General features: G+C 55.5%; 1 protein-coding gene across 16 annotated transcripts in view; it reads right to left on the minus strand.

The window, feature by feature from the left end:
- PTPRS (protein tyrosine phosphatase receptor type S) overlaps nt 1-25596 on the minus strand; it is a 95987-nt gene that overhangs the window by 57433 nt on the left and 12958 nt on the right. For 12 of the 16 annotated variants that reach the window (XM_053910964.1, XM_053910962.1, XM_053910958.1 and 9 more), the window contains one exon: nt 949-1139. In XM_053910964.1, coding sequence (XP_053766939.1) covers nt 949-1039 — 91 coding nt within the window. In that variant the 5' untranslated portion in view covers nt 1040-1139. Of the gene's footprint in view, nt 1-948; nt 1143-7954; nt 8076-25596 lie in introns of those variants that run through there. The other 4 variants (XM_053910965.1, XM_053910963.1, XM_053910959.1 and 1 more) reach the window with 2 other exon arrangements.

Consider the following 25596-nt stretch of genomic DNA (forward strand, 5'->3'; position numbering starts at 1 on the left):
TGTGTTACAGAAAACGTGCCAATGGACGAGGTAGGTGTGTGAGTCTCGGGTGTTCTCGCTGAGCAGCAGTAGCTACTGGGCTTGTGGCAACATGGGATTGTGCACCTACTCTGTGCCAGGCACCATGCAGGGTCTTATCACGTGTCCTCGGCACAGGAAGGCTGGGACAGGGATAGCGTCATGGGTCTCATTCAGGCAAGGTGGGAACGACAGCTGAGTTGCTCGTCCAAGGCCACACAGCAGGTATTTGGCAAAACCAGTCTGCTCAAAGATCCCAGTTTCCTTCCCTTCTGGCCCCACCCTGTGTCCCCATGGGGCTGAGTGATGCCTCCTCTAGGCCCCTCACAGTGAGCTGGGTCTTGGTGTAGGCCCGCAGTTGATTGATGCTCATCCTCTCCATGTTACTGTCGAAATGCAGCCCTGCCCATCCCCAAACTCCATGTGCTCACACCTTCACCAGGAATTCCCTTTCCATCAGCGAACTCCTATACACCCATGAAGCCCCACCTCTAACGCCCTCTCTTTCCTAAGAAGCACCCCCTGGCTCTGCCTGGAAGGTTTGATGCCTGTGTGTCTACCACCTAGGTGCTGGTTTTCTACCTGCGGCAAAGGAACTTGAACTCAGGAGTGAGGGACTTCAAGTTAAGTCGCTGCCTATCTGAGCCTCAGTTTCCCTCACTGGAAAATGTGGAAGGTAAACAGAACTGGCGTGCTGGGTTTTGAGAGGCTGGAGGAAGATGAAGCAGGTAGTCTGTATTCAGCACTGGGTTTGGTGCAGAGTTGATGCTGGGGAAGCGGATGTCATCATCACTGTTACTGCTTTATTAATTCCGTCATCATTATTTACCTCTGAATCTCTCGGCCTTAGCGCTCCACTTGGCAAAACCAGGAGCCCTGGAGAGGCCACATATTCACTCACACACACCGCCCCCCGTGCCCGGCTCTTACCTTCTGCTGCGCAGCCTCCAACCAGCAAGACCACGAGGAGGCCCACGGGGCCAATCACAGATGTCATGCCAGTTCCCCAGGCAGGCGCCATGTTTGGCAGTGACCTGCAACCTCCAACCTCCAGCCTGGAGGGGGGGTGGCCCCAGTCCCTCACAGAGAGGCCTTGAGCCGAGCGTCAGACGAGACAGTGTCTGCAGAGACAACAGAGGGGCCATGAGACGGGAACAGGGGAATCTGGAGGGCCCTCATGGGGGAGGCAGCAGGAGGACCATGGGGAAGTGGAGGAGTCAGAGGTGGAAAAGATGGGGTTACAGGACAACTGGGGAGGGTCACAGAGTGACGAGGGTGGAAAGAAAGTGCCAAGCCTCTACTACAGACTGAATGTGTGAGTTGCTCCCCCAAACGCATGTTGCAATCCTGACTCCCAGTGGATGGTATTAGGAGGTGGGGCCTCTGGGAGGTGACGGGGTCACGAGGGTGGGTTTGTGCCCTGATAACAGAGGCCCCAGAGCGCTCCCTCACCCCTTCTGCGAGGTGAGGACAGAGCGGGAAGACATCTATGAACCAGGAGGCTCACTCTCACCGGACACCAGATCTGCCAGCACCTTGATCTTGGACTTCCAGCCCCCAGAACCATGAAAAATAAGTGTCTGTTGTTTATAAGCACCCCCGCCCCCTCTCTGGTGCTGTTACAGCAGCCAAAACCAAGACAGCCCCAACACCCAGCTGAGCCCCCAAGCCTGGACAAAGCCCCTGACTCCAGCCAAGCCCCAAACCAGGATTGAACACCAGCTCTAGAATTGGCTCTGAAAACCCAATTTTTCCCGCTCACAGCCTGGAACTCCAGAAGGACACAGTCCTAGCCAACAAGACCAACAGTCAGATCTTCCAGCACAACCTGTTGGTCCCTGCCCTGCTCTAGCACCTGCTGTGGCTCCCGTTGCCCCCAGAGGAAGCCACTCCTGCTGACAGCCACACAGCCTGAGCTCAGTCTCCTCCTGCCAGCCTTTGCCCCTACTGTGCCCTCTGCCAGAAGTGCTGTCCCCCTCCTCCCCACTACCACATGACAAGTCTCAGCTCAGTTGTCACTTTCTCCAGAATGCCCTTGCCACTCGAAGGTCAGCCATCCCGCCTCATTCTATGTCCCACAGCCTAAGAAATGACTAAGATCATCCTCCACAACATATACACCAGTTTGTAAATTAAATGGAATGCTCATCTCTCAGTGTCTGTTTCTCCTACAAGAATCTACACTCTTCTAAAGGCAGAGGGGTCCCTTGTTGCATGGGCAGAACCCGGGGCTGGCCCCTCCCTAGGCTCCACTTTGGCCAGCGTCAGGACAGAGGGCTAGGGAGGGGCAGGGAGAGACCCAAGGACAAGGCCCTCTAGCCAGGTCAGCCCTGCACCCAACCCAGAGCATGCCCTGGGTGGGTCTGAACTATGGCCACAGGAACGGGTGCTACATAATGACGGGGCAGCCCCTGTCATCTGGCTCCCAAAATACCCAGCTGCGGTCACCTCGCCCAGCCACGGAACGGCCCCAGGGGAAGACTGGGTGGTGGCCAGGTCATGGCCCGGGGTGGAGGGTGGGAAGCTGGGCTGGGGGGCTGGGGTAGGGGGGCTCAACCTGCTCAGTGACTGACGTGCATTCAGACCAGGCCCAGAGAAGGATGCCTGTACAGTCAAACCGCGGACAGGCATTACACACAGTCAGACCACAGACAGGCGGGCAGACGAGAAACAGCCAACGGATGTATACACACAGTCTGGCAATGTTGGGGGGCCCACACGCAAAGGCAGGCAAATGAAACCTGTACACAGTCAGACTATGAGAGCAGACAGGTACAAAATCAGACCTCAGACACACACACAGAGTCAGACAAAAGAGCCACACACAGGGTCATGGCCACGCAAACAATCCGGCTACACGACTGAGCTGCAGGCAAACATAAACATGGAGTTAGGTCAGAGTCCCGTGGTGCACAGGCGAGGAAACCTAACACACAGGCCGCGGACTCCACCGCGTGCACGGAGACAGGCCTCGCAGGCCACAAGCCACACTTCCACCAAACCCAGACATGCAAAGCCAGATCCCTCTCATCCACACAGAGGCAGACAGACAGGCGTGTACACAGACTACAGATGCACACTCAGACACGACCAGGTGGGGACTGGGTAGTTGGGGAACTGGAACCTTGAGCACACAGGCCCTCACCTTGCACCCCAGCCATGGGCCCTTTAAGAGCGAAAGTGGTTAATGGGGAAGGTGGAGACCCAGCTGTGGCCAGGGTGTCCGCAGCAGCTGGCCCCATCCACAGATGCACATTGGCTTGGCCACATCTGAGAAGGGGGGCTCTGCCCCAGACCACTTGGGATAGCTGGGTAAGCCCTCAGAGAGCCTCTGGGGAAACCAAGGCAGCAGAGCAAGCCTGCAGTACAGAGCAGCTCAAACCCAGGGCCACCCAGCCTACCATGGACTCGCAGGGGAGTGACATCTCTGTTCCAGCCTCAGTCTCCTCACCTAGAGTACCAGCTGGCACGGGGAGGGGCCACCTGCACAGAAGGCCTGGTGTATGGGGGCCCCGGCCGCAGCTGCTCCCCCCACTCTCCACGCCCCATGGGAGCCAGGGGCAGTGCCTTCTAAATAAGGCAGCTCCAAATTACCCCCTGGCTCCCACAGCCCCGGCCTTGCTGGGCCCATGCCTTGTCGATGTCTGGGCAGGATGGGGCTGAACCAGGTGCAGGCAGAGCCAGGCCATGAGCTGCTGACTCCCCTGAACCAGCCTGCTGGGGTCAGGGGTTGGGGGGTGGGGAAGGAGAGGACACAGTGTTGGGGGTTTTTCAAGGCCTGGATGACAAGGCTGAAATGGGGCTGGGAGGCATGGGACAGGCTCAGAGAGGAGAGGGCCAGTCACCACACAGAAGCTAAAAAGTACCAGTGTCTCTTAAGCCCCCGTGCATCCTGGAGGAACTTGCTATGACAGTGGTTAAGTCCCCAAAAAGCCCGGGACCCTCTTGCCAGCAACTGCTTTCTAAAAGACCCAAGTGTGGGGTCTTTTGTAAGGGACCAGAGAATATTAAAAAGCCCTGTCAGCTCTGCCTCCAAAATCTGTCCCAAATCTGCTCACTTGTTACTTTTTCCTCTTCTGCCTCTACCTGGCCCTGCCCCATCATCACCTCCCCGGGCCAATGCACTCCCACCCTCACTCCCCAGTCTGTCCTAACCCCGAAGCCAGAGGGCGCCTGTGAGCATCTGACTCAGGTCTCATCCCTCCTCAGTCCACAGCCCTTCTGGGCTACCCACGGCCCTTGGGGTAAAAGCCCAGGTCCTCCCCCAGCCCATGAGCTCTTGCACAACCTGCCCCATCCCCTCCCTGCCCTCGCCTCCTCGCTCACCTGCTCCAGCCACACAGGCCTCCTCACTATTGCTCCAACCAATCAGGCATGGTCCTGCTTCAGGACCTTTGCATTGGCTGTTCCCTCCGCCTGGATCTCTCTGCCTCCAGATTTAATGTTAACAACATTACTCGGCTAAAAATTAAGCATGAATGGGAATGGGGAGGTGTCACCCACACAAGGAAACAGCAAGAAGCAGCACCTAGAGGTCCTGGGAGGGAGAGGAGAAGAGATTAGGGCAGAGACACAGGACAGCAAGGAGCCCTTAGCAGTTCTGGGTGGGGAGGGACGTGGCCAGGTTGGCATCTGGCCAAGCCTCCTCCCTGCACCTCTTTCAGGAAAGCAGCCTGGGACACCAGCCCTGTGCTGTCGAGAAAGGGAAACGGAGGCAGGTGCATTGGGGCTGCATGGTGCTGTGATCCCCAAGTTCCTGGGGGACCTTGTGGCTGTTAAGAAGGGAAGAGCCACCCATAGGAGTTGCAGGAAATAACGGGCTACACATGAGGCTGGGTCAGGGGTGGGAAGGAAGGAAAGGAGCAGCCTCGGACCTGGAACCCAGGGGCCAGGGAGGGTCCCGCCCAGCTGTCAGCTGAGAGTTTCCTCTGCACCAGGTGCTGAGCTGTTTGCCATCTGCTCCCAGCAGCCAGCTGGGATGAGGAAACTGAGGCTTACAGAGGAGCCCCCGGGGACTTGCCCGAGGCCCCCAGCTGGATCCTGGCCCCTCTGAACCCTGGGTCCAGAGCCCACATTTAATCACATGACTGTGTCGTTCCTCGGCTACTATGTGATCTTAGGAAAGTGGATGACCTTCTTAAGGCCTGATACAGCTTTGCTGGGCAACCACTGGGGGCTCCTAGACTGTGCTAATGGGGGACGAGTGGGCACCCATTCCAAGCAGGCACTGGGGCGTGGGTCACATGATCCCATAGCTGGCTTTGTGTACCCACGCAGAGCAGGGAATATAAAGGCATGATTATGACCCAGAACTTCGCAGCAAACAGGCTGTGTCATCCGCATGAGGCAGGGTCTTCTGGGGCCAGAGGATGCCCAGAGGCTGCCCCCTGCCAGACTAAGGATAATCCTGTCCTAAGGGGGCTAATTTGTGCAACTCTGACCTTCAGGAGGCCTCCCCTGGCCTTAGGCCGGGGGCAGGGAAGGCGGTGGTGCTGGCAGTGGGGCTTCAGGACACCTGGATGGACCACCTCTCTGCCCTTACACCCCCCCCCACACACACACTTACCCCTCCCCACCGCCTCACTTCTGGGCCAACAGCCTTTGCTGCTGCGTGGAGCCCCTTTTATAGTACTTCAGAGCCTCTCAAGGGCAGGGGCTGGGTTCCCAGCCTCGCTGGATAACTGTGTCCCCAAAGTGCCCAGCAGGGTCCAAGCTCTAGCTCTGAGTCACTAGTGGGCTGGAAAGTCTCCACCTAAGCCCTTTTTCCTCTTAGGGCCTCAGTGTACCCTCATAGGGACACAGACCCAGTGCTGGGCCAGCCCCACCACCTTCCTGGAACAGGCTGGGACTGGGGAGAGGGCTCTGCCTTTAATTGAATATCGATTTGTATTAGGTGCTGTCCCCAAAACCAGGAGTGGATGGGCAGGGCAGATAGGGAGCCAGGCCCAGCCCCAGAGGGAGAAATCAGTCATCTCAGCAGGGTGTCCCAGTGTGCCACACCCTCTTAAATGTTCCTTGAGCTTCTTTCTGTTTGCCAGATGAGAAAAAGGAAGCTCAGAGAGAGGCTGCTGCTTGCCGAGGGTCACACAGCATGGAGGGCACTGGGCTGGGCTTTGAGGTTGGAGAGTGGTTCTCCTTCGAGCCCAGGCTCCACACTCCCCGAGTGCCCAGGCTGCCAGACTCGCTTCTGCCAGCATGTCCCCCAACATTGGTTTCATGGGGGAGCTTGAGATACCAAGATCTCACACTCTCCAGGATGGTCTGCTCAGCATTCTGGGACCTTCAGGATCTGACTGTCGGCTCACCCTGCAGCCCCTTTCCAAAGGTTACGGTCGTTCCCAGAATGTACTGGTCTGCCTGGGGCCTCTGGACCTTTCTCAACACGGGTCCCCCTAACAGGTAGACCCTTCCCCAGCTGGCCCACCTGTCCACTCATCCTTCAAGCTGAGGCCACCTATCCCCCGACCCCAGGACCGTTCCTCAGCTCAGCTCTGACACTCTTGGGGCTGGGAGTGGCTGTGTCTGACTCTGTCCCTCTTCTGCTCTAAAGTCTCCCATGGCTCTCATCCACTAACATCCTGACTCCCAACAGCCTCCAGAATGCTGACCCCATCATGTCACACCCCCGGTGCCCTGCTGGAGCCCTGCTGCCCTACTCACTGCTCACTGGCTCACACGGGGGTTATTTGTACAAGTTGTTCCTTCGCCCAGCACATCCTTTCTCCTTCCCCACCAAGCCTCAGCCATCACACTTATCACTAGGTCTCAGCGGAGCTGTCACCTCTTCCAGGGAGCCCCCCTGACCCGATGTCCCAGGCTGGATCAGGAGCCCCTCTGATCTCCCCCAGCACCCTGTGTCTCCTATCACAGCTCTGCTCCCATTATGGGCCTGTCAACCTCTAGGTGAGGGGCCTTCTCCCCACCATGGGAACATGGCAAGGCCCCCGGCACAACTTGGCACTTTAACCCACAGCATTCCTATGATCATGTCCATTGCAGAAGGGAAAACTGAGGCCAGGAGACACTGCAGGCAGGGGAGGCCAACACCAGCACTCCGCCAGCTGCAACTTACATGTGCTCTGGCAGTCAGCTTGAGCCGTAAGGGGCAGACGTGGAACTCCAGGAAGGGCAGGCAGGACTTGGGGGGCTGGGCCCCTTACTGGGGAGTTGCAGGCAGTTCCTCGGGAGTGGCCCACGTCTAAGAAGGACTCTTGGAAAGCAGGACTCTCAGGCAATAATAGGGGTTGCCGAGGCACGGGTTTGGTGGGCGATAGATAATGGGATGTACAAAGGCATGGAGCTTGGGGACAGGAATGGCAGGTGAGTAGGTGGGCGCTGATATGCTGGCCCTGACCCTCCCGTTTATTAAAGCCTCAATCAGATACAGCGTCAACCGGGGTCCACAGGCCAGAAGGGCACGGGGCAAATGGAGAGTGGGAAACTTTCACTTAGTTTTAGGGGTGGCTAAGAGCAGAGATCACAGCTACCTACCCCCCCACCCCACCCCCTTGGTCCTGCCGCCTCCTCCACCGACTAGGTCCCGACTAGGTCCTGAAGGAAAAATCAGAAGCCCCCGCCCCCAGCAGAGCGCCCTGGGGCTGGCAGCTAAGGCTTCCCAGCCTAGCTCCGCCCCCAGAAGGTGGGGGAGGAGAAAAGGCTGGGGGCCAGGCGGGGGAGGGGACCCTACCCTACAGAGCATAACGGTCAAGAGTTTTCCAAAGTGAGAACTACAGGCCTGAATGGGGGAGCGCCAGGCAGTGTCGGAGCTAGAGATGGCCCGGGAGCTTGCTTGGCTGGGCCAGGCCCGTGCGGGGAGGGGGCGAGTGGGGGCCCGCGAGAGTACCCCCTCACCGGAGCCTAGAGCAGGGACAAGGAGGGAAACAAAGCTCAGCGCAGACTGGCCCTCGACATGCAAGAAGATCCCAGGTGCACTCACCCAGCGGCTTAGAAACTGGGGCCCGCCCCGTTGCAGCTGGTCCCTCCGTCCCTCGTCCACCCTGAGCGCTACCGCGGCGCGCAGGGAAGACTTGGGAGAGGCCCTGGCCCAAAGAGCTCGGCCTGGGGGCGAGGCCTGGGGCGGGGCGACCTGGGGGCGGGGCTCCTGACGGAAGTGGGGCGGGGGACCAGCGGGGGAGCCCCATCTGGGGGCTTTGGAAGCCTCCATGGGGTTCCTGTGTGGGGAAAGCATTAAAGGGGGTTACTGTGCCCTCGCACAAGCACAAGCATGAGGGAGCGTCCTGAGGCCCGCCCCTTCGGAAACCTGATGGCTGAGGGAACCCCTATCCTGCTACCCCCCCTTTCCAGGCGCTGATCGTGACCATGGCAACGGATGAAGGGGCTGGATGCCAGACTCCGCAGCAGAGGGCTCCCCAAACACACCCGAATACTGGAGGTCGGATAGGGGGCAGGAGTCCCTCCCAGTCTGAGTAGGTTGGCAGAGGCCGCGCCCCCTAGACACAGAAAGACCCAGAGGGTGGGGGAGGGGCGCAAGCACAAAGAGGCTGCCCTCCTGCTGGGCTCCGGTTGGGGTCTGGAGAAATGAATGGGGGACACGGTGGCAAAGGCCCCCACCCTAGGCACAACCCTAAGAAGGGGGCGGAGAGCGCAGGCCCAGATTGGAAACAGATGGGGCCACCATGCCAGGCCGAAGACACCCGATCCACAGGGGTGGGTGGAAAGGAGGGTGGGGGGAGAGGGAGGGGTGGGGGGAGAGGGAGGGGCGGGAGGGGTGGCCCCACCCAGGCAGCCAATCCGGGCTGCGCTTCTGCCCCGGTGAGAGTTTGAAAACTCCAGGGTTGAGGCAGGGAACTGGAGGCCCCTCGGTTCTGGGAGCTTGGGAGGTGTTGGGGAGGGGCGGAGACCGGATGGAGAGCCCAGGTCCCTGGTGAAAATGCCACTTGTTCCACCATTAATGCTCAGAATGAATCCCATAGCTAACATGTATTGAGCTCCTAGTGTATACCAAGTGCTGTGCCTGCTGAAGTCACACCCACATCACTCCCATTCTCCAAAGGGTGGAATAGAGAGGTTACTTGCCCAAGGTCAGGAAGAGCATGGGCTGGAACCAAGGTTTGGGTCCAGAGAATGAGCCCTTACCCACAATGCTGCAGGAGGCCTGGAGCAGCAAAACGACAAATGGAGGAATTACTTCAAATTTAAAGTATCCAGGGGCAAAGGACAAGGGCTTTGATGGGGACACACAGGCAGCTGTGGGAGCCCAGAGGAGGCCCTGATAAGGGTTCAGGGAAACTCACTTCCCACGGTGGCCCATCCATACTCTGCTATGGCTGCTGCAGGGGATGCATTCCCCATCTCTCCCCAGCACCATAGGCTTGGTGATCTGTCCCTTCCTGACCTGTGCCTCAGTTCCCCCCTGTGCAAAACTGTATAATGCCACCTCCCCTAGCACTGCGGAGGCCTGCACTGGAGTTCTCAAAGCACCAGGGGCACAGGTTTTCTGTGAATGTCTGGATGTGGACTCTACAGAGCACACAGTGGGTGCTCCTAAACACAAGATACTCCAGTATCGCCACTCCCCCACAGCCCCAACTGTGGGAGGCACATAGTAGGTGCTTCAACAGGTATAATACCTGGAACCCCAGCACTATGTGGAATACACAGGAGGTGCTCTGGGTCAACAAGATGTGGAATCAAGCAGTGTTACTTTACCCAGCTTAGGAGGGCACACAGTGGGCCCTCAGGAAATGCCACCAACACAGTGGGTGCTTTGCTTGCATTTGTGGGTGGATGGCCCAGGCACAGGGCTCATACACACCCAGGAATGAATCCAAGCACATTCCATGTGACCTCAAGGAAAAACCTGCACCTCCAGGCCTCAGTTTTCCCATCTGTAATAAAAACCAGGCACACAACAGTGCTCGAGGAACCCGAGATGTCAGGACATCCAAGGCTATGTGACCTGGGGCTGAAGTGCCTGTCTCTGGGTTGTCTAGGACCCAGGGGATGCTGGCTGAGGACCTGCCAGCCCCTCCCCAGCTGGCCCTGACTTCTAAGGGCCTGTGGCCCACGACTGCCTGAAGATGACCGCTTGCCTCCACGCAGTGGCAGTGACCACAGTGGGCTGGGAACAGAGCACCCCCGTGGTAGGGGTGGGACAGATCCGGGCCAGGAACGAGGCCTGCATCTAGTCTACCGCAGCTGGGCACCCCGCCCGCACAGCCCCTGAATGTCCCCCCGATCATGGCTCTAATCACCCCACACGTTAACTGCCTGGTCACAGACCTGCCTCTGCCACCAGACTGTGGCCTCCGAGGGCTGGGCGGGGTCTCTGCCTTGATCAGAGAGCACACCTGGGCCACCCCCCCCCCCCCCGCCCCCGCACCCAGCAGCAGGGGGTTCACATAAACCTCCACATGAACAGCCAGGCCCTCCTCACCCAGGACAGCCTTCTCTGACCTTATTCTCCCCTGAGGGCGACAGTGTGCGATGCCTTCATCACAAAGCAGGCGTCTGCACTCACCCTTTTTTAAACAGGAATTTCTGAGCACCTTCTGTGCGCCAGGACTGGCTGAGGCACGCAGTGACTAAGGCTGGCAAGGGTCCCTGCCCTTGCGGAGCTGATGCTCCCCCCAGTGGGGGCAGTGGAAGGGAAACAGAAAAAATAAAATACACCAAGGGTCAATGAGTAGTAAGCGCTATGAAGATGGATGAAGCAAAGGGTGGGGTGGGAGGCAGTCTTAAAAAGGGAGGCCCAGGAGTGAGGTGGTGACATGTGACCTGAGAAGAGCAGGTAAGAAGTTATCGCGGGAAATTACTGCGAGTGTTTGGAGGAAGGGCAGTCCTGGCTCTGGGGCAGGACCGAGTGGCCGGAGCTGGGAGCAGAGTGAGGAGCTGGGAGCAGAGTGAGCGAGGGGGAGAGAGGAGGGAGGTGAGGAAAGGCGGGAAGGGGATGAGGGCAGGTCACTTGTGGGCCCCCCCAGGGAAGGACTTGGGCTTTTACCCCTTGGGAGGTAGAAGTCCCAGAGGGCAGTGGGCAGAAGAGGAGCAGGACCTGACTCTGGTGCTCACAGGCACCTCTGGCCACTGCAAGGGCACTGTGGGAAGTAGGGGTAGGGGAAGCCAGAGGGGAGGTGGCTGCACATACTCAGGTCAGCAGTGAGAGACACACTCTGGATAGATTCTAAAGGCAGAGCCAACAGAATTCTCCAAAGGACCAGTGGTGGGGCATAAAGTAAAGCACAAGGACGACTACAGGGTTTTGGGCCTGAGCAACTGGAAGGTTAAGGGTTGCCACCTCCAGGAAGCCCTCCCTGACTATTTTGGCCATCCAGTGCCCTTGAGGGCTGACCCCAGAAGCCCCCAAACATTCAGCTGATATGTCCTCTACATACACCAGGAGGCAGCTGCCCTTGGGGAGAAGCATGGGGCTAGATCACATCAGCCCCTGCAGCTGGGACATTTGTGGGTAATTGTTTTTTCAAAATAACTTTTATTCTAATTTTAAAATAGGCACATGCAGCAGAAAATGAGAGAAAATCAGCCTAAAGAAGAAAATAAAAGCTGCCTATAACCCACCCCTTTACTGGAGAGAAAATGTGAGCATGTGGTCATTTTCACTCATTCTTTCTACAAACATGTTTTGGTACCTACTATGTGCCAGGGTAATGGGGACACAGCACGCAGAGCCAGCTCTCCTGCCCACAAGACAAGTGAGGGAGACAGACACTCATAGGGAAACCATTACTGTCAAACACGTAACACTGGACAGTGCTGAGAGATTCCAAAAAGAGAAAATGCACAGTGAGGCTCTAGAAGCCTGGAGGGAGCGGCCTGGGGTACTCCTCAGAGGACCTGGAGAAGACAGCAAATCAGACATACAAACACCTATGAGAACAGTGTTCCAAGCAGGAGAAACAGCTAGTGCAAAGGTCCTGAGGTCAACTGCTTTCTTCCAGTCTTTCCTCTATGTGTGCAATTTGGTACTTTCTGAAATGGAGATCACCATTATGAGACCATTTGCCTGTGTCCAACCTGCAGAATTTAATCGGTTCCCACTTGCTCAACATTACAAACTACCACACTGAGAGGAACACCCACCTATGAACCTGTGGCCTGTCACTTCCTGCACAAAAGTTCCAACCAACAGGTGTCTGTTGGGATGTTCTGCAGCCTTTGATACCTGCCCTGATGCAGTACCCTTGGGTAAAACCACACACACCTGGGTAGGACACCCCTACTCCCATCCCTCTCCCCACCTGTCCCACTGTCCTCACATTTGAGGCCGAAATCTCTCCAAGTTTCACTTACAGACAACCACCAAACTCTACATACTTGGGATCCAGAGTGAGGGAGAAACTGATTGGCAGCTTCCTCCTTTCCCTAGGCTCCATGGATCCCCTCCCTTCCACCCAGCATAGTATTCACTACCTGGGCAAGTGAGTGTGCCGACCAACCAGGAGCCCACCTCACCCACACTTATATCACGGTCCTGGCACCACCTGTGCCAGCCAGCTACCCCACAGTTAGCAGGCACACTGCCCATTACAGACATGCCCCAGCTCCTCACCTGCCTTTTTCACCTCCCAGCTCCCCCAAGTCCAGCTACCTTCCTCTCCTTCCAGAGAAATCCAGGATGCCTTCAGGTACAGCTGGATCCAGATGCACCTGTTCTTCCCAGATTCTCCCCTTCTCAGATGATGGCAGCTCCATCCTTCCAGAGGTTCAGGCTAGAACCTAAGGGCCAGCCCTCACTCTTCTTCTCTCACCTGCACATGTTGCTCGTCTGCAAATACCCTGAAGTGTCCCTCTTAAATTTCTCATGAATTTATCCATCCTTCTCCATGTGCCTCCTTACCTTGTCTAGCTCCCAGTACTGCCCCACCCTGGACCAATTGCCTCTGTCCTGATCCCCCAGCTCTTGCCTTTATTTCCACACAGTCTGTCCTCCCCACAGTAGCCAGAGGGCGCCTGTGAGCACCTGAGTCCCAGAGTGCTGTCCCTCCTCTGCCCACAGCCCTCCAGGTCTCCTAACTCCTTAGAGATAAAAGCCCAAGCCCTAGCCAAATCCCACAAGGCCCTAAACAATCTGCCCTATCCCCTCCCCCCCTCACCTCCTCCCTCTTTCCTCCTTGTGCACTCCACTCCAGCCACATGGCCTCCTCCCTGCTCGTTCAAACACCAGCCATTGTCCCGCCTCTGGGCCTTTGCACATTATTCCCTCTGCCTGGAATACCCTTCCTCCACATTTTCATGGCTCTTTCCTTCTCACCATTCAGGTCGCCCTCAAACATCACCTCACGGACACCTAACTGATCACTCCAGTTCAGAGAGCGCCCCCATCACCCTTTATCACACACTCCTCAATTGTTTTTCTTTTTTGGCACTTTCATCTGAAATTACGGGGTGGAGCAAAAGGTAGGTTCACAGTGACTCAGTTGGCTGGAGTCGGACCATGAAGTAAAAGCTCCCCAGTACCTTTCCGGGTCAGGGCACGTGTTGGGGTTACAGGTTCGGTCCCCAGTCGGGTTGCGTGAGAGAGGCAGCCCGTCCATGTTTCTCTCTCACATCGATGTTTCTCTCCCTTTCTCCCTCCCTTCTCCTCTCTTTAAAAAGAAAGTCTTTTCAAAAAGTAGGTTTACACTTGTGACTACGTGAAACACAGAGTTTATTCTTGTATTATTTTTCATACAAACAACTGCAAACCTACTTTTGCCCCACCCTGCATTTACCTCTTCTTTACTGTCTAAATCAGTCTTGTCCAATAGGGGACCAACAGCCATGTGTAACTAAATAAAATGAAACAAAATCCAAAATCAGTTCCTAAGTCACGGTGGCTGCGCGCCGCGCACACGAGGCTCACGGCCCCAGCAGTGGCGCAGACACAGCGTGGTTCTGCCACCACAGAACATTCTGTGGCAGCTCTGCAGGAGACGGAGCCAGGAGGGTGGGACTGGGTCGGCTTTGGTCACTGCTGGGTCCCAGGGCCTGGCACACAGAAGGTGCTCGATAAACGCTCTCTAAATAAATGAATGAACAAATGAATGATTTGCAAAGCCTGGAGGGGCTGATTTGCAGGACAGGGCAGAGGTCAGCAGGTGCCACCATCAGCCACAAGTCCACAAGCTGGGATTTGCAGCTGGGTCTCCCTGACCTGCCATCCAGGTGCTCTCTGGGGGCGACTCCAGCCCCAAGGGCAGAAATTTGTAAAAAGCTGCCCTGGCCACCACCAGGCTCCGTGCAGCAGCCCAGCACCAACATGCTGACAGAGCCAGAAGCCGGGGGTGGAGGGGCCAGGTCCCCTGCCAGGCCTGGTCCTCCAGGGTGGGGCCCCCACCAGGCCCACCCCTACCCCTCACCCCCACCCCCCACCTTGCGCCATCGTGGCTCTGGCCACATCCTCTCTGCAAGGTGCCTCTGTGATCACCAGGTCCCCAGTGAGTGCATGGTGCTGCCCACACCCTCCCCTCCTTGTGCCAGACTTCCGCCACATACCAATCACCTCATTAATCTTTCATTCAAGTGGCTCATGCCTCTCCCTTAAACCAGAGATTTTCAACCAGCGGGCCCCAAGGATTTTTTAAAACACACAATAGCTGACTATTTAGTCAGGGGCACTGACCTCTTTTCCCTCAGGTTGTCAAATAAAAAAATGACAAGAGCCAACACAACAATAACCATTCGGTGTGAGTGCCCCGTCTTGAACCGTAAATATATATTACAGGTCACATAATACAGGTGCATCTTATCGGTCGTGCTGCATAATAACATTGTGTCTGATTGGCTAACACTTGGTAGCAAAAATCCTTATATACAAGTACAGCCATCTGATGTTTTAAAAAGACACTTTGGAGCAAAAAGGGTAGGTAATTACTATTATTATTTTTTGGTAAGTCAATCCAAATTATACCTATTTTTTGTCAGATTGGCAAAAAAAAGAACACTTTTTTGGTGTGCCACAGAATTTCAGTCATTAGTTTGTGTGCCATGAGATGGAAAAGGCTGAAAGTCGCGGCCTTAAATAATTTCCTTTAGAAACTAACTCAATAATGCACAGCTCTAACTGCCTAGCCTCGAAAGTCACCCGAAAAGTTGTTATAATGAAAATATGAACGGAGTTCTTCCATTTTCCCTGGATACTGTGGCTAAAGGCAGCGGCCTGCCTGGGATTTGGTTATAGAGACTGGCAGGGGTTGGCTTACAGACCGCCCGCACCTGAGTCTTTCTCCTTGCCCTGCTCCACGTGACCAGAAAGGGGAGCTGTTGCTAGCCTGTGCAGCTATGTGTCACGCGACACCCCCTCCACAGGTCACCCCAAAACAGCTTCATTCTGGGGGTAGGCCCCCTCGACTTTAGAAATCATGGCCCACAGACGGCAGGTGGACAAGGTTCTTGACCCAGCTCTGTCCGCAGGGAGCTATGTAACCCTGAGCCAAGTCCTTGACACTTCTGGGCCTCAGTTTCCCTACCTGTACAGAGGAAGATTAGTGTTTTTAGTACCTGAAGTTGACTTCTGTGACTTCAAGGCCTTTGAAGATCCGGGAAACTGAGGCACAGGCCAGCGAGGTCCCAGAGGCAGGGCTTGAAGCAGCCCCTGACTGACTCCCCTAGTGAGGTGGGACCTGGTCCTGGTCACTACTCAAACCTCAGCATCTACCTTGCACCAGGCGCTCTCCCGAGCTCTGGGGACACAGCAGGGACAAGGCAGACAACCTCCCAGGGCTTGTCTTCTAGGGAAGGAGAGTGACAGGCAAAGGCAGCCATGTGAAGACAGGGGTGAGGAGGAATTCTGGGCAGAGGACACAGCACATGCAAAGGCCAAGCTCTAGGGAAAGAGGTGCCTGGTAGCCGAGAAATGGGACTAAAGGGGTAAGGGATGGGAGGCAAGACGTTTGAGGAATGAATATGTTTGAGGCATGAACAATCATCACACTCCTGTAAATATTCTCCCTGCTCGCCTCACCTGCTTTTACAGAGCTCCTACTGTGTACCGGGCTCCAGGCTGAGCACGAGGGGCCCAGGACAACCCAGGCCACCCCAGCCCAGTCTTAAGGAGCTCACAGGCTGTGGGGGAGACACACAGGGGCTCGGGCAGTTAGAGGTCAGAGCTGTGATGGGGGATGCCTCTGGCCTGCGAATGCGGCAGGCTTCCAGGAGGAAATACCTAAAATGTGAAGGAGTAGAAACTGGGAGAGGAGACCTAAGTAGCACTGGACAAAATGGAAGAGGTGAGAACAGAAACCTCGGGCTGAGTCCCAGCCACATCCCACAGGGGAGAAGACAGGGACTAGGGAGCCACTTCTGGGGCGGAGGAGGGGGAACGGACCTGCTATGCAAAAGCAGGTAGGTGCAGGTAACAACCTCTCCACTCCCCAAGCTCTCAAGACCAGGGAGAAGGTGGCATCTTTAGACAGGGGTTTGGATCTGGACCCACTGCCGTCTCCCCTGAGACCTAAAAACGCTCTTTAAGACCTTAGTATGGGAAAAGCACTCAGAACTGAGCCGGGCACACAGTAGGTGCTCAAGGAACATACCGGCTCTTATTCCTGACTCTTCCTGAAAGCCAGGCATACATAAGCAGCTTGTAGAATACCCTCAATAAATGGTATTAATAAATGATAGTATTTCCCCCACTTTTCAGTTAGGGAAACTGAGGCACAGAGGTTAGGCCCAACTTCCCACCACTAATGAATGGCAGAACAGGAACCTGAACTCAAGCTGCTTCTCAACCCCTCCCACAACCACTCATCTGATCCTCAGTTTCCCCTCCCCAGGCCTCACCCTCCTGCCTCACTCGCAGACGACAAGGTCCCAGAATTCACGGCTTCTCACACTGAGCCTGTGACTTGCAGTCGTCACATGGTCAGGGGCTGGCAGCCACCTGGAGGCACAAGGACGGACCCCTGGCTCCCAAATGTAATACATTATTGTTATTATTAATTATTCTCTAGCAGCTGCCCTGGCATTGGGAGCCATAAGGGGGCACAGGCATGGGCAAGGATGGCGGCTTGGGCTCAGCAGCTGTCCTGGAGGACTCAGCCCCAGGCCTCTGCACTGTCTATCCCTCCGCCAGGGCCACTGCCCCCCGAAACCCACCGGGCCGCCTCCCTCACCATCTCTGTTCGCAGGTTACCCTTGCCAGGAGGCCTCCAGCACCCCCTATTTAAAATTCCGCCTTCCACTCTGGCTCTCCCCTCCCCTTCTCTGAGTTTTTTTCCCAGAGCGACGGGCTGCCTGACACGGAATGTGGTGTCTCCTCTGTGCTTTCTTTATTTCCACCTCCCCAACTGAACTTCGAGCTGCAAGAGGACAGGGCATTTGTCCTTTTAAATTGCTCGCGCCTGGAACAGCAAGCAGCCGGCACACGGTAGACATGAACATTGCGGAAGGGAGAGTCCTCTGCCCTTAGAAGCACCCTCTGTTGTCGGTCTGTGTCAACCTCTGCAGAGCTTTCCCGCGCGGTTACAGACCAAAGGTAACACTCGGACTCAGAGTGGGTTTTCCAGCGGAAATGGTATCATCCTGTTTGTGTCGTTTCCCGACTTGCATTTTTTCCACATGACACCGCACACACATTCCTGTGTGTGCGATCCCTCTTGTCACCTGCCTCCCAGCCTCCCGTTACAAGGCTGGGCCATTTACTATGACCCCCAAGGTGCTCACCCATGGTGGACCTCTGCACCCATGCCTCCCAGGCCCTCGGGAAAGCATCTGTCTCTCTCTCAACGCTGAGAGGCGGAAGGATGTCTTCACATTCCCTTTGAGCTACAAACGGCACCTCTAGAAATGTATCTGACAGACACATTCATTCCCCTGAAATGACACATGTGGAAAGTTGTCAGAGCAAGACTTGAAATAACACAAGTGCCTATCAATAGTGGATCGGTTAAGAATATAAGGGTACAAGGGACCAGATAATGCCACAAAAAAATTAGTATCTCTTGGTATTATGAGATTAGTACCACAGGTGTGAAAAGGAACGGGGAAGCTAGGTGGACAATTATGAAATTACTTTTAACATCCTGTATCTTTAAATGGGAAAAAAACACTCACCAAGGGACAGAACAGCGCGTAAAGGATGCTACCATTTGCTTAAACACAGGAGTGGAACTCTACCCACCTCTGATGTTCACGTGAGGGCCCTACATAACTGCACCGACCCAAACGGCAGCCACCAGCCGCACCTGGCTGTTCACATTTAAGTGCAATAAAGTGGAATACAATGTAGAATTCAAATCCTCAGTTGCACTGGCCACATTTCAAATGCATAAGAGGACATTTGGCCAGTGGCTACTTTATTAGAAAGTACAGGTAGAGAACATTGCTAGCACTGCATGAGAATTCTACTGGACTGATGCAGAACTGGGGCGGCAAGCTACAGCCACAGGCCAAATCTGGCCTGCCAACTGTTTGTGTAAATAAAGCTTTATTGGCACATGGCCACGCCTGTTCATCTCCTATTGTCTCTGGCTGCCTTCTTGCTACAAGAGCAGAGTTGAGTAGTACAAACAGGACCCTCCAGTCCACAAAGCCAAAAAGATTTACTATCTGGCCCTTTGCAGAAAAACTCTACTGGCCTCTGCTTCTGGGAAGAAGGGGGGAAGAGAGCTGAGGATGGGGGGCAGCAGAGGCTCTCCACTGTGCGCGCTTCTGCACATCCTCAGTGGGGCCCCACACAGGTGCACTATCTGGCCAGGAACATGCATTACAAATAAGAGGTGATGCAAAGTGGCAACACGTATTTAATCTCCCGCCAGTGGCACCCAGAGAGCCTGGACCCCTGCTGCTGCCATGCTGGATGTTACCAGCTCCGGACAGCTGTGCCAAGGGGATGGGCAGAGTGGTTATCTTGTTGTTTTAATCTCCATCTCCTGGGAATCTTTAAATATAGAGAAAAGCCCGTCCACTCATCCATCAATCACAGTCTCTTAAAGAATAGAGGGTAGCCTGTCCACCTCAGTCACCACAGGGTCCCCCGCATCCATGCTGCATCTGGTGAACACTTGAGGCCTAATAAATGCACATGAGGACTGAGGGCGCTGGGCCCGGGGATGGGGCTGCATGACAAGGCTGGCAGTGGGCATGGAATGCCAAGCCAAGCTACCCCGAGGCCGTGCCACCAGGGGACACGGGGCCAGCCTGGCCCCCGGGCCGGCCAGAACAGCCCGTCCCTTGGGCAGGAACAGGGTGCACCCTCCCTGGGGGCAGCGCTCAGCAGCGGGGAAACGGGCAGGGTGGGCGGGGATCCTGCCGCTGCAGGGGTGGCAGGACCTCAGGCTCCAGACCTGGAGAGAAATTATATATTCATCAGAATCTTACACAAAAGCCCCACAGCAGCCTGCCAGCCAGGCTCTGGCTTTTATGGTGATCAGCGATGAATTACCCACAATGCCTGGCCAAGCGCAAGCGGTTCTTGGCCCAGATCCTAAACTAATTTTTATATGTTCGTGTGTATATAATTTTGCTCCCTCCCATTCCTCTTCCATCAACAGTGGGACGGGGGGTTGGGCAGGGGCAGAGGGAACCCTGGGTGTACGGCAGAGGGTGTTCATCAAGTCCCTCGAGCCTACCTGGCGGCAGCCCCCGGCCCAAAGCGCGTGGAGAGGGGAGGTGAGTGCGAAGCTGGAGCCAAGGGAAGCCTGGAAACCACCAAGAACGGAAGCTGGCAAGCCCGGGGGTGGAAGACAGGCAGAAAAGAAGAAGAGGAGCCAGGAGGGGAGGAGAGGGACCACAGGCCCATGAGTGGGGTCTAACCCCTGCCACATGCTGTGTGGTCTGGGGCAAGGGCCTTGGCCTCTCTGGGCTTCAGTCTCCTGGTCTGCAAACCAGGCCCCCTTTGTATCCTCAACTGGTGGCCTCCATGAATCTCTGAATCCCTGCCCCAGAAGAGCCCCAGAAGAGCCCCAGTAGAGCTTAAAGCTGGCGAAGCCCCAGCCCAAGCCGCAACCCACCCCAAAGGTATAGCTGGGCGCTATTCTAAGTGCTCTCAACACAAGGCTGAGAAAAGAATGAACCTTGCCGAGGGCACTAGCTTGTCTGCAGCACAGGGACACGGGCCCCAGATCACATCCACCACCTCCAGGAAGCCCACACCAAGTATCCAGGGAGAGCCAGCCCCTTTGCCTTCTGGGAACCTTGGTGGCTGTCCTGTAACAGACGGGTCCCACGCCTGCCCCTCTCGTCCTTGTAGGTGCTCAGGTCACCTACAAGGTGAGATGCAGGACTCATCCTTGGCTCCTTTCACTCCCACCCTCACCCGACCACTTAACCAATCCCACTGGCTTCTGTGAAAACCCTTCCAGAATCCACCCACTTATCCCCCTCCTCTGCTTCCATCTGGTCCAGCCCCTACCATCTCCCATCTGGACTAGTGCGGTCGGCTCCACCCCGGTGTCCTGCTCCTGCCCATGGCCCCACAGTCCGTCCTCCCTGCAGTGGCAAAAACACACCTGAGCGCACCGAGCCCAGTCCCATCCCTTCTCTGCCCACAGCCGTCCAGGGCTCCCACCCCACTCAAGCTAAAAGCCCAAGTTCTCCCTGAAGCCCAGAAGGCCCTGTACCGCCTGCTCCATCCTCTCCTCCCTCTCTCCTCTCATTCACTCTCCTCCAGCCGCACGGACTTCCTCACTGTTCTTCCAATGACCCAGGCTCGGTCCTGCCTCAGAGCCCTCGCATGGGCTGTTCCCCCTGCCAGGAACACCTTTCCTCCAGAACTCCACACAGTTTACTTCCTCACATCCTGCTAGTCTTTACTGAAATGCCACCTCCTCAGAGAGGCCTGCCCTGATTCAGGAGGTAAAACGGCCCCTCCTTATCACCTACCCCTTTCCCTGGCTTCATTTTTCTTAAAGCCATGGTATCCAGTAGGACCTCAACAAATGTTTAGTTTATTTATTTGTGTATTGTCCGTCTCCCCACTATACTCCATGAGGACAGGGCTTTTTCCTGTCTTCTGCAATACTCTGTTCCCAGTGGCTGGATCAGGGCCTGGCACATAGGAGGTGCTCAGTAAATACCCATCGGTGAATCTAGACCCCCAGCAGGGTCCTGGGCCCCGAAAAGGCACTGTGACTGTTTCTGAACTCTCAGAAGCTTATCTCAGGGTTCAACAGAACATTTTAGAGCCGAGCCATCCCCTGGGGGAATGGGTGGGCAGCACGCTGGCTGCCGCAACTGGCTCAGTGGGAGCAGCCAAGAGCAGACAAAGGAAGGAGAAAAACACGCCTGCACCACAAAGCTGTCGCGGGCAGGCCTGCACCGGCTCATTGGTGACCAGAGTGGAGACTAAACACTCTTTGTAGGTGACCAGGCGGAATCCAGCGAATGCTGCTGTGGGCGTGGGACATGTGGAAAAGGGAAGAGGAGAACAACGGAGCTATATTTATTGATGCTAAAATAATAGTACCAATAATAAGAATAATGGCTAATATTTGAAGACCATGTATTATGTGCTGCTAGGCACTGTTCCAAGTGCTTTACACCTAACATCTCACCTAATTCTCTCCCTTTTACAAACGAGGAAGTAAGCACCTCAGAGAGGTCAGGACACTTGCTCAAGATCACACAGCTCAGATGTGGCAGAGCGGGACATGTGGCGGCGAAGCCTGCCGGCAGCCAAACCCCACACCTGGTACACAGTAGGTGCTCAATAAATGTCACGGAGGTGTCCAAGGGCGAAGGGAGCTGAGGCAGGGCACACGCTCCAGGTGGAGATGGCGGGAGTTGGCGGGCAGTCAGCTGGGTGCTTGCTGGGGGGACACAGAGGCCTGAGCCGGCGACACACACACGGGGAATGGGGCCTCAGGGAGCAAGGCAGCTGGCTCGGAGGATGACAATTAGCTGCCAGTCTCATTTCCTCCTGTGACAGAGACGGGCAGGCCTGGCCAGGACCCACAACTGGCTTAGAGCCAGGGTCAGCGGGGACCTCCCCAACCTGTCAGCAGTGATGTGTTCATCGAGAACAAGGGGAATGTCATAACCATCTGGGGTGGGTGGCAGGATGAGACATGAAGGGACACTCTCTGGGTGGGGGAGGGAGAGCCTGGCTGAAGGTCAATGTAGCCCCCAGGAAACCCGTTCTCATTCTCTGCCTCAGCTGGACCAACCCACCATTTAACCTATGTTTACAGAGAACCATATGGTGAGAGGTCCAAGAGAACAGGTCTGATGTGAGTTCAGTTCCAGGCTCTGCTCCTTGCTTACTGGGTGACCTTCAGCAAATCATTTCCCATGTATGAACCTCAGTTTCCCCATCTATGAAATGGAGTTGTCACTCCCTGGCCTGGGACAACCTTCCCAAGCCACAGACTTTACATTCACAGCTACCCTGAGTCTGAATTTTGGCTTAACCTCCTCCTAGTTCTGTGGACTCAGGCAAGTGTTTTAAACAATCTGGGTCTGCTTTTCTTCATCTGTTAAAGGCTCCTTGTTTGCACCCCTGGATCGAGCAATGCCTGAAGCTGGTCTATGCTAGCACCAGCCTTCTCTGTTACAGAGCCAATCAACTCATCTGCTTTTATACTGAAGTTTGATTTGGGTTTCTTTTCCTTTCCGGCTGCAGGCCCCCTGTGTGTCTGAGGCTGAAGTCTCATTACTAGCCAGGCAGGGAACTGAGGGTGTGAACCCTTGAAGATTACCCCTGCTCAATAGTCAACCTGTTGAAGGACTTCAGACAGACCCAAACCTCTGGGTCTCAGGTCTTTCAAAACACAGTCACCAGAAAGCAACACCCACGTGGGTGGCGTCATCCAGATCTGGGACTGAGAGCAGCACAAGATGCAAGATTAAACAACCACTTCACCTTGAGGGCTCACCGTGACTTTGTACACAAAGGGAAGTCTGCCAACACTGTTCCCTCTACCTGGAACGCCCCTCTCTCCCTACTACCCAGTTAATTCCTACTCAACCTCTGCATCTTAGATCAGCTGCCACCTCCTCCAGGAAGCCTTCCCTTCCCTCCCCTTCCATGTTTTCTTCCCTTCCTCTGTCCCAGTTCCCAGTCTGGCAATTACTATACTTCATTGAGCTTAAGGTGTATTGTTATTTTACGTACCAACAAGAGGGGGGAAAAAAAACGTTGCCAATTAAACTGGACATGACTTCTTAATCACAGAAAATTATCATTTGATAGCTACTGAAAGGACTTTATAAACTTTGAAGAGAGATTTTGATCACTTTTCTCTCCTGAACAAGGTACAAAATGGAAAATGTAAGTAAAATATAAGGTTCAAGTTTTCCCAAAACTCCTGTGTCCCAAGCCCAGCTCTTCTGCATTGCTTCCCAACCCGGACTTGCCAGTGTGGGGTTTGCACGCAGCACCGACCCCGTGCTGCCAGGCCCCAGGAACCTGGCATCTCCCCGGGGGGCTGCCCAGGGCTTTCCCTCCGAGCTGCCAACACCCCCCCGAAGGTCTCCACAGAAGGTAGCAAAGATGGCTGGGGTTCCGGCCAATGCCCATGTGGCCCGAGCACTGTGGTTTGTCACCTGATGCTGGCGGCTGCAGTGACCAAGGCAGGAACAGCCACTCTGACTAAAACCACCCGGTGCATAGCAGGCGTTCGAAAAAATATGAGTGGATAAGCAAACAAATGTCTCAGAAAATGAGAGTTCGGAGAGGTCAGCCACTGGTCACAAGTCACACAGCTCAGCAAGAGGTGAGGGCAGACTTTGAACTGAGTCTAACGAACCGCCAGCTTTGCACTGGCCCATACAGCTGACAGCCTTACAATGTATTTATTTTCCTAAAACAGGACAGGGTGTGGACCCTGACCGACCTCTGAACTAAGAAAACTAACCCCACACAGCCTTTAAATGCATGTGGTTGATCTATACATTAGGAAGAAGTGATGGCTGTTCAGTGCTTGGGAAGCAGCTTGGCTGGCTACCCCGCCACCATGCCACATCAAGCTGCGCAGCCCCTGTCAGGTGACTCAGCCTCTCTGGGCCTCAGTGTTCTCATCTGTTAAATGGATGTAAGAGTCTCTCCCTCATAGCTACTGTGAAGGCGAAACCCACAAAAAGCACACAAGAATTCTGCCTGCAAATTTTACCCCAAATCTCACCACTTTCCCCCTTCCTGTCTCCACCTGGTCCAGTTTCATCCCCACCTACAGGGACCAGCACTGTCCCTTCTGCCCATCTCCCTGCCCCGTCCCCCGACCCTGCCACCCAGTCCTTACCACCACCCCCCCAGCGGCTGTGCTCCCCCAGCAGCCACTAGAGGGCACCTGTGAGCACCTGAGTCAGGACCCATCCTTCCTCTGACCATAGTCCTCCAGGGCTCCCACCTCCCTAGGGGTGAAAGCCCAAGTCCTTTCTCACAGCCCACAAGGCCCTGCACAACCTGTCCCTTCTCCTGCTCACTCACTCTCCTCCAGCCACATGGGCCTTCTCTCTGCTCCTCCAACATGCCAGCCACAGTGCTGCCCCAGGGCCCTTTCAGAGGCTGTACCCTCTGCCCAGCACATTCTTCCCCCACATATCCACTTGCTTCCCTCCCTCACTCAAACTGTCACCTCCTCAATGAAGCCATCCCTACATCCCATTTAAAATGACAGCCCTCATAACTTCACTCTCAAATCCCTTTCTTCCTTTCTCTTATCACCATCTAGCATGACACATTTTATTTTGCTTACTGTCTCTCTGTGATCAGAACATGAGCCCCACAAAGACAAGCACTTCCTCCCCAGCCAGGTCCCAGCAGAGAGCCCAACACATAGTAGGCGTCCGAGAAACTCCCTGGACAACTGAAGGCACAGGTGTGGGGGACGCAGTGGCTGCAGCTGAACCAGGCACTGGGTCTGCAGGGCTGGCATCGGAAGCGTCCACGCCTCCTCCAGCGGGGCCCTTCCTGTCCCCATTTCTGAACCATCCCTGGACTCTGCCCTCTTCCCCCTTTCCTGAGCCTCCAGCCCCAGTCTGAGCCATCCCGCGGCCCAACACCTGCTGAGCAAACACAGGAAGCAGGGGCCCCTGCATGGTGCCTGGGCTGGGCATGTCCCTCCGGCCAGTTTAATCCCTGCCCTGGTGAGAGAGAGAGCCCTTTGGGTGATCCAGGACCTCGAACTGGAACAAGCAGATCCACTGGAGAAGCGTCCATCTCACCGTCCCTGTCCCCAGGAAGAGCCAACCCACAGAAGGCACCTGACAGTTATCAAATAAACGTGCCGTTTACAAGCACCACCTCACCCTCACTCCTGAGCCCAGTGCTGCTCTGGGTCACCCTTAATAGCCCACTGGATCCTCCTGAGGACCCTCACAGGCGGGGTTATCAGTGTCCCCATTTTACAGATGGGGACCTGAGGCCAGGAGGTGAAATCACAGCAAGTAAGGAACAGAACTGGAACTTGAACCCAGGCCACTTGGCCCCAGGGTCCAGTTCTTCTTCTTTTTAAAACGATGTTATTTATTCTTAGGGAGTGGAAAGGACAGAGAAAGAAGGAAACATCTATGTGTGGTTGCCTCTCACGTACCCCCTACTGGGGACCTGGCCCACAACCCAGGCATGTGCCCTGACTGGGAATCGAACCAGGGACCCTTTGATTCGCAGGACGGCACTCAATCCACTGAGCCACACCAGCAAGGGCAGGGGTCCAGTTCTTAACTGCTAATTTACTCAGTCTC

Source organism: Desmodus rotundus, chromosome 9 (genome assembly GCF_022682495.2).
Source record: "Desmodus rotundus isolate HL8 chromosome 9, HLdesRot8A.1, whole genome shotgun sequence".
Taxonomy (NCBI): domain Eukaryota; kingdom Metazoa; phylum Chordata; class Mammalia; order Chiroptera; family Phyllostomidae; genus Desmodus; species Desmodus rotundus.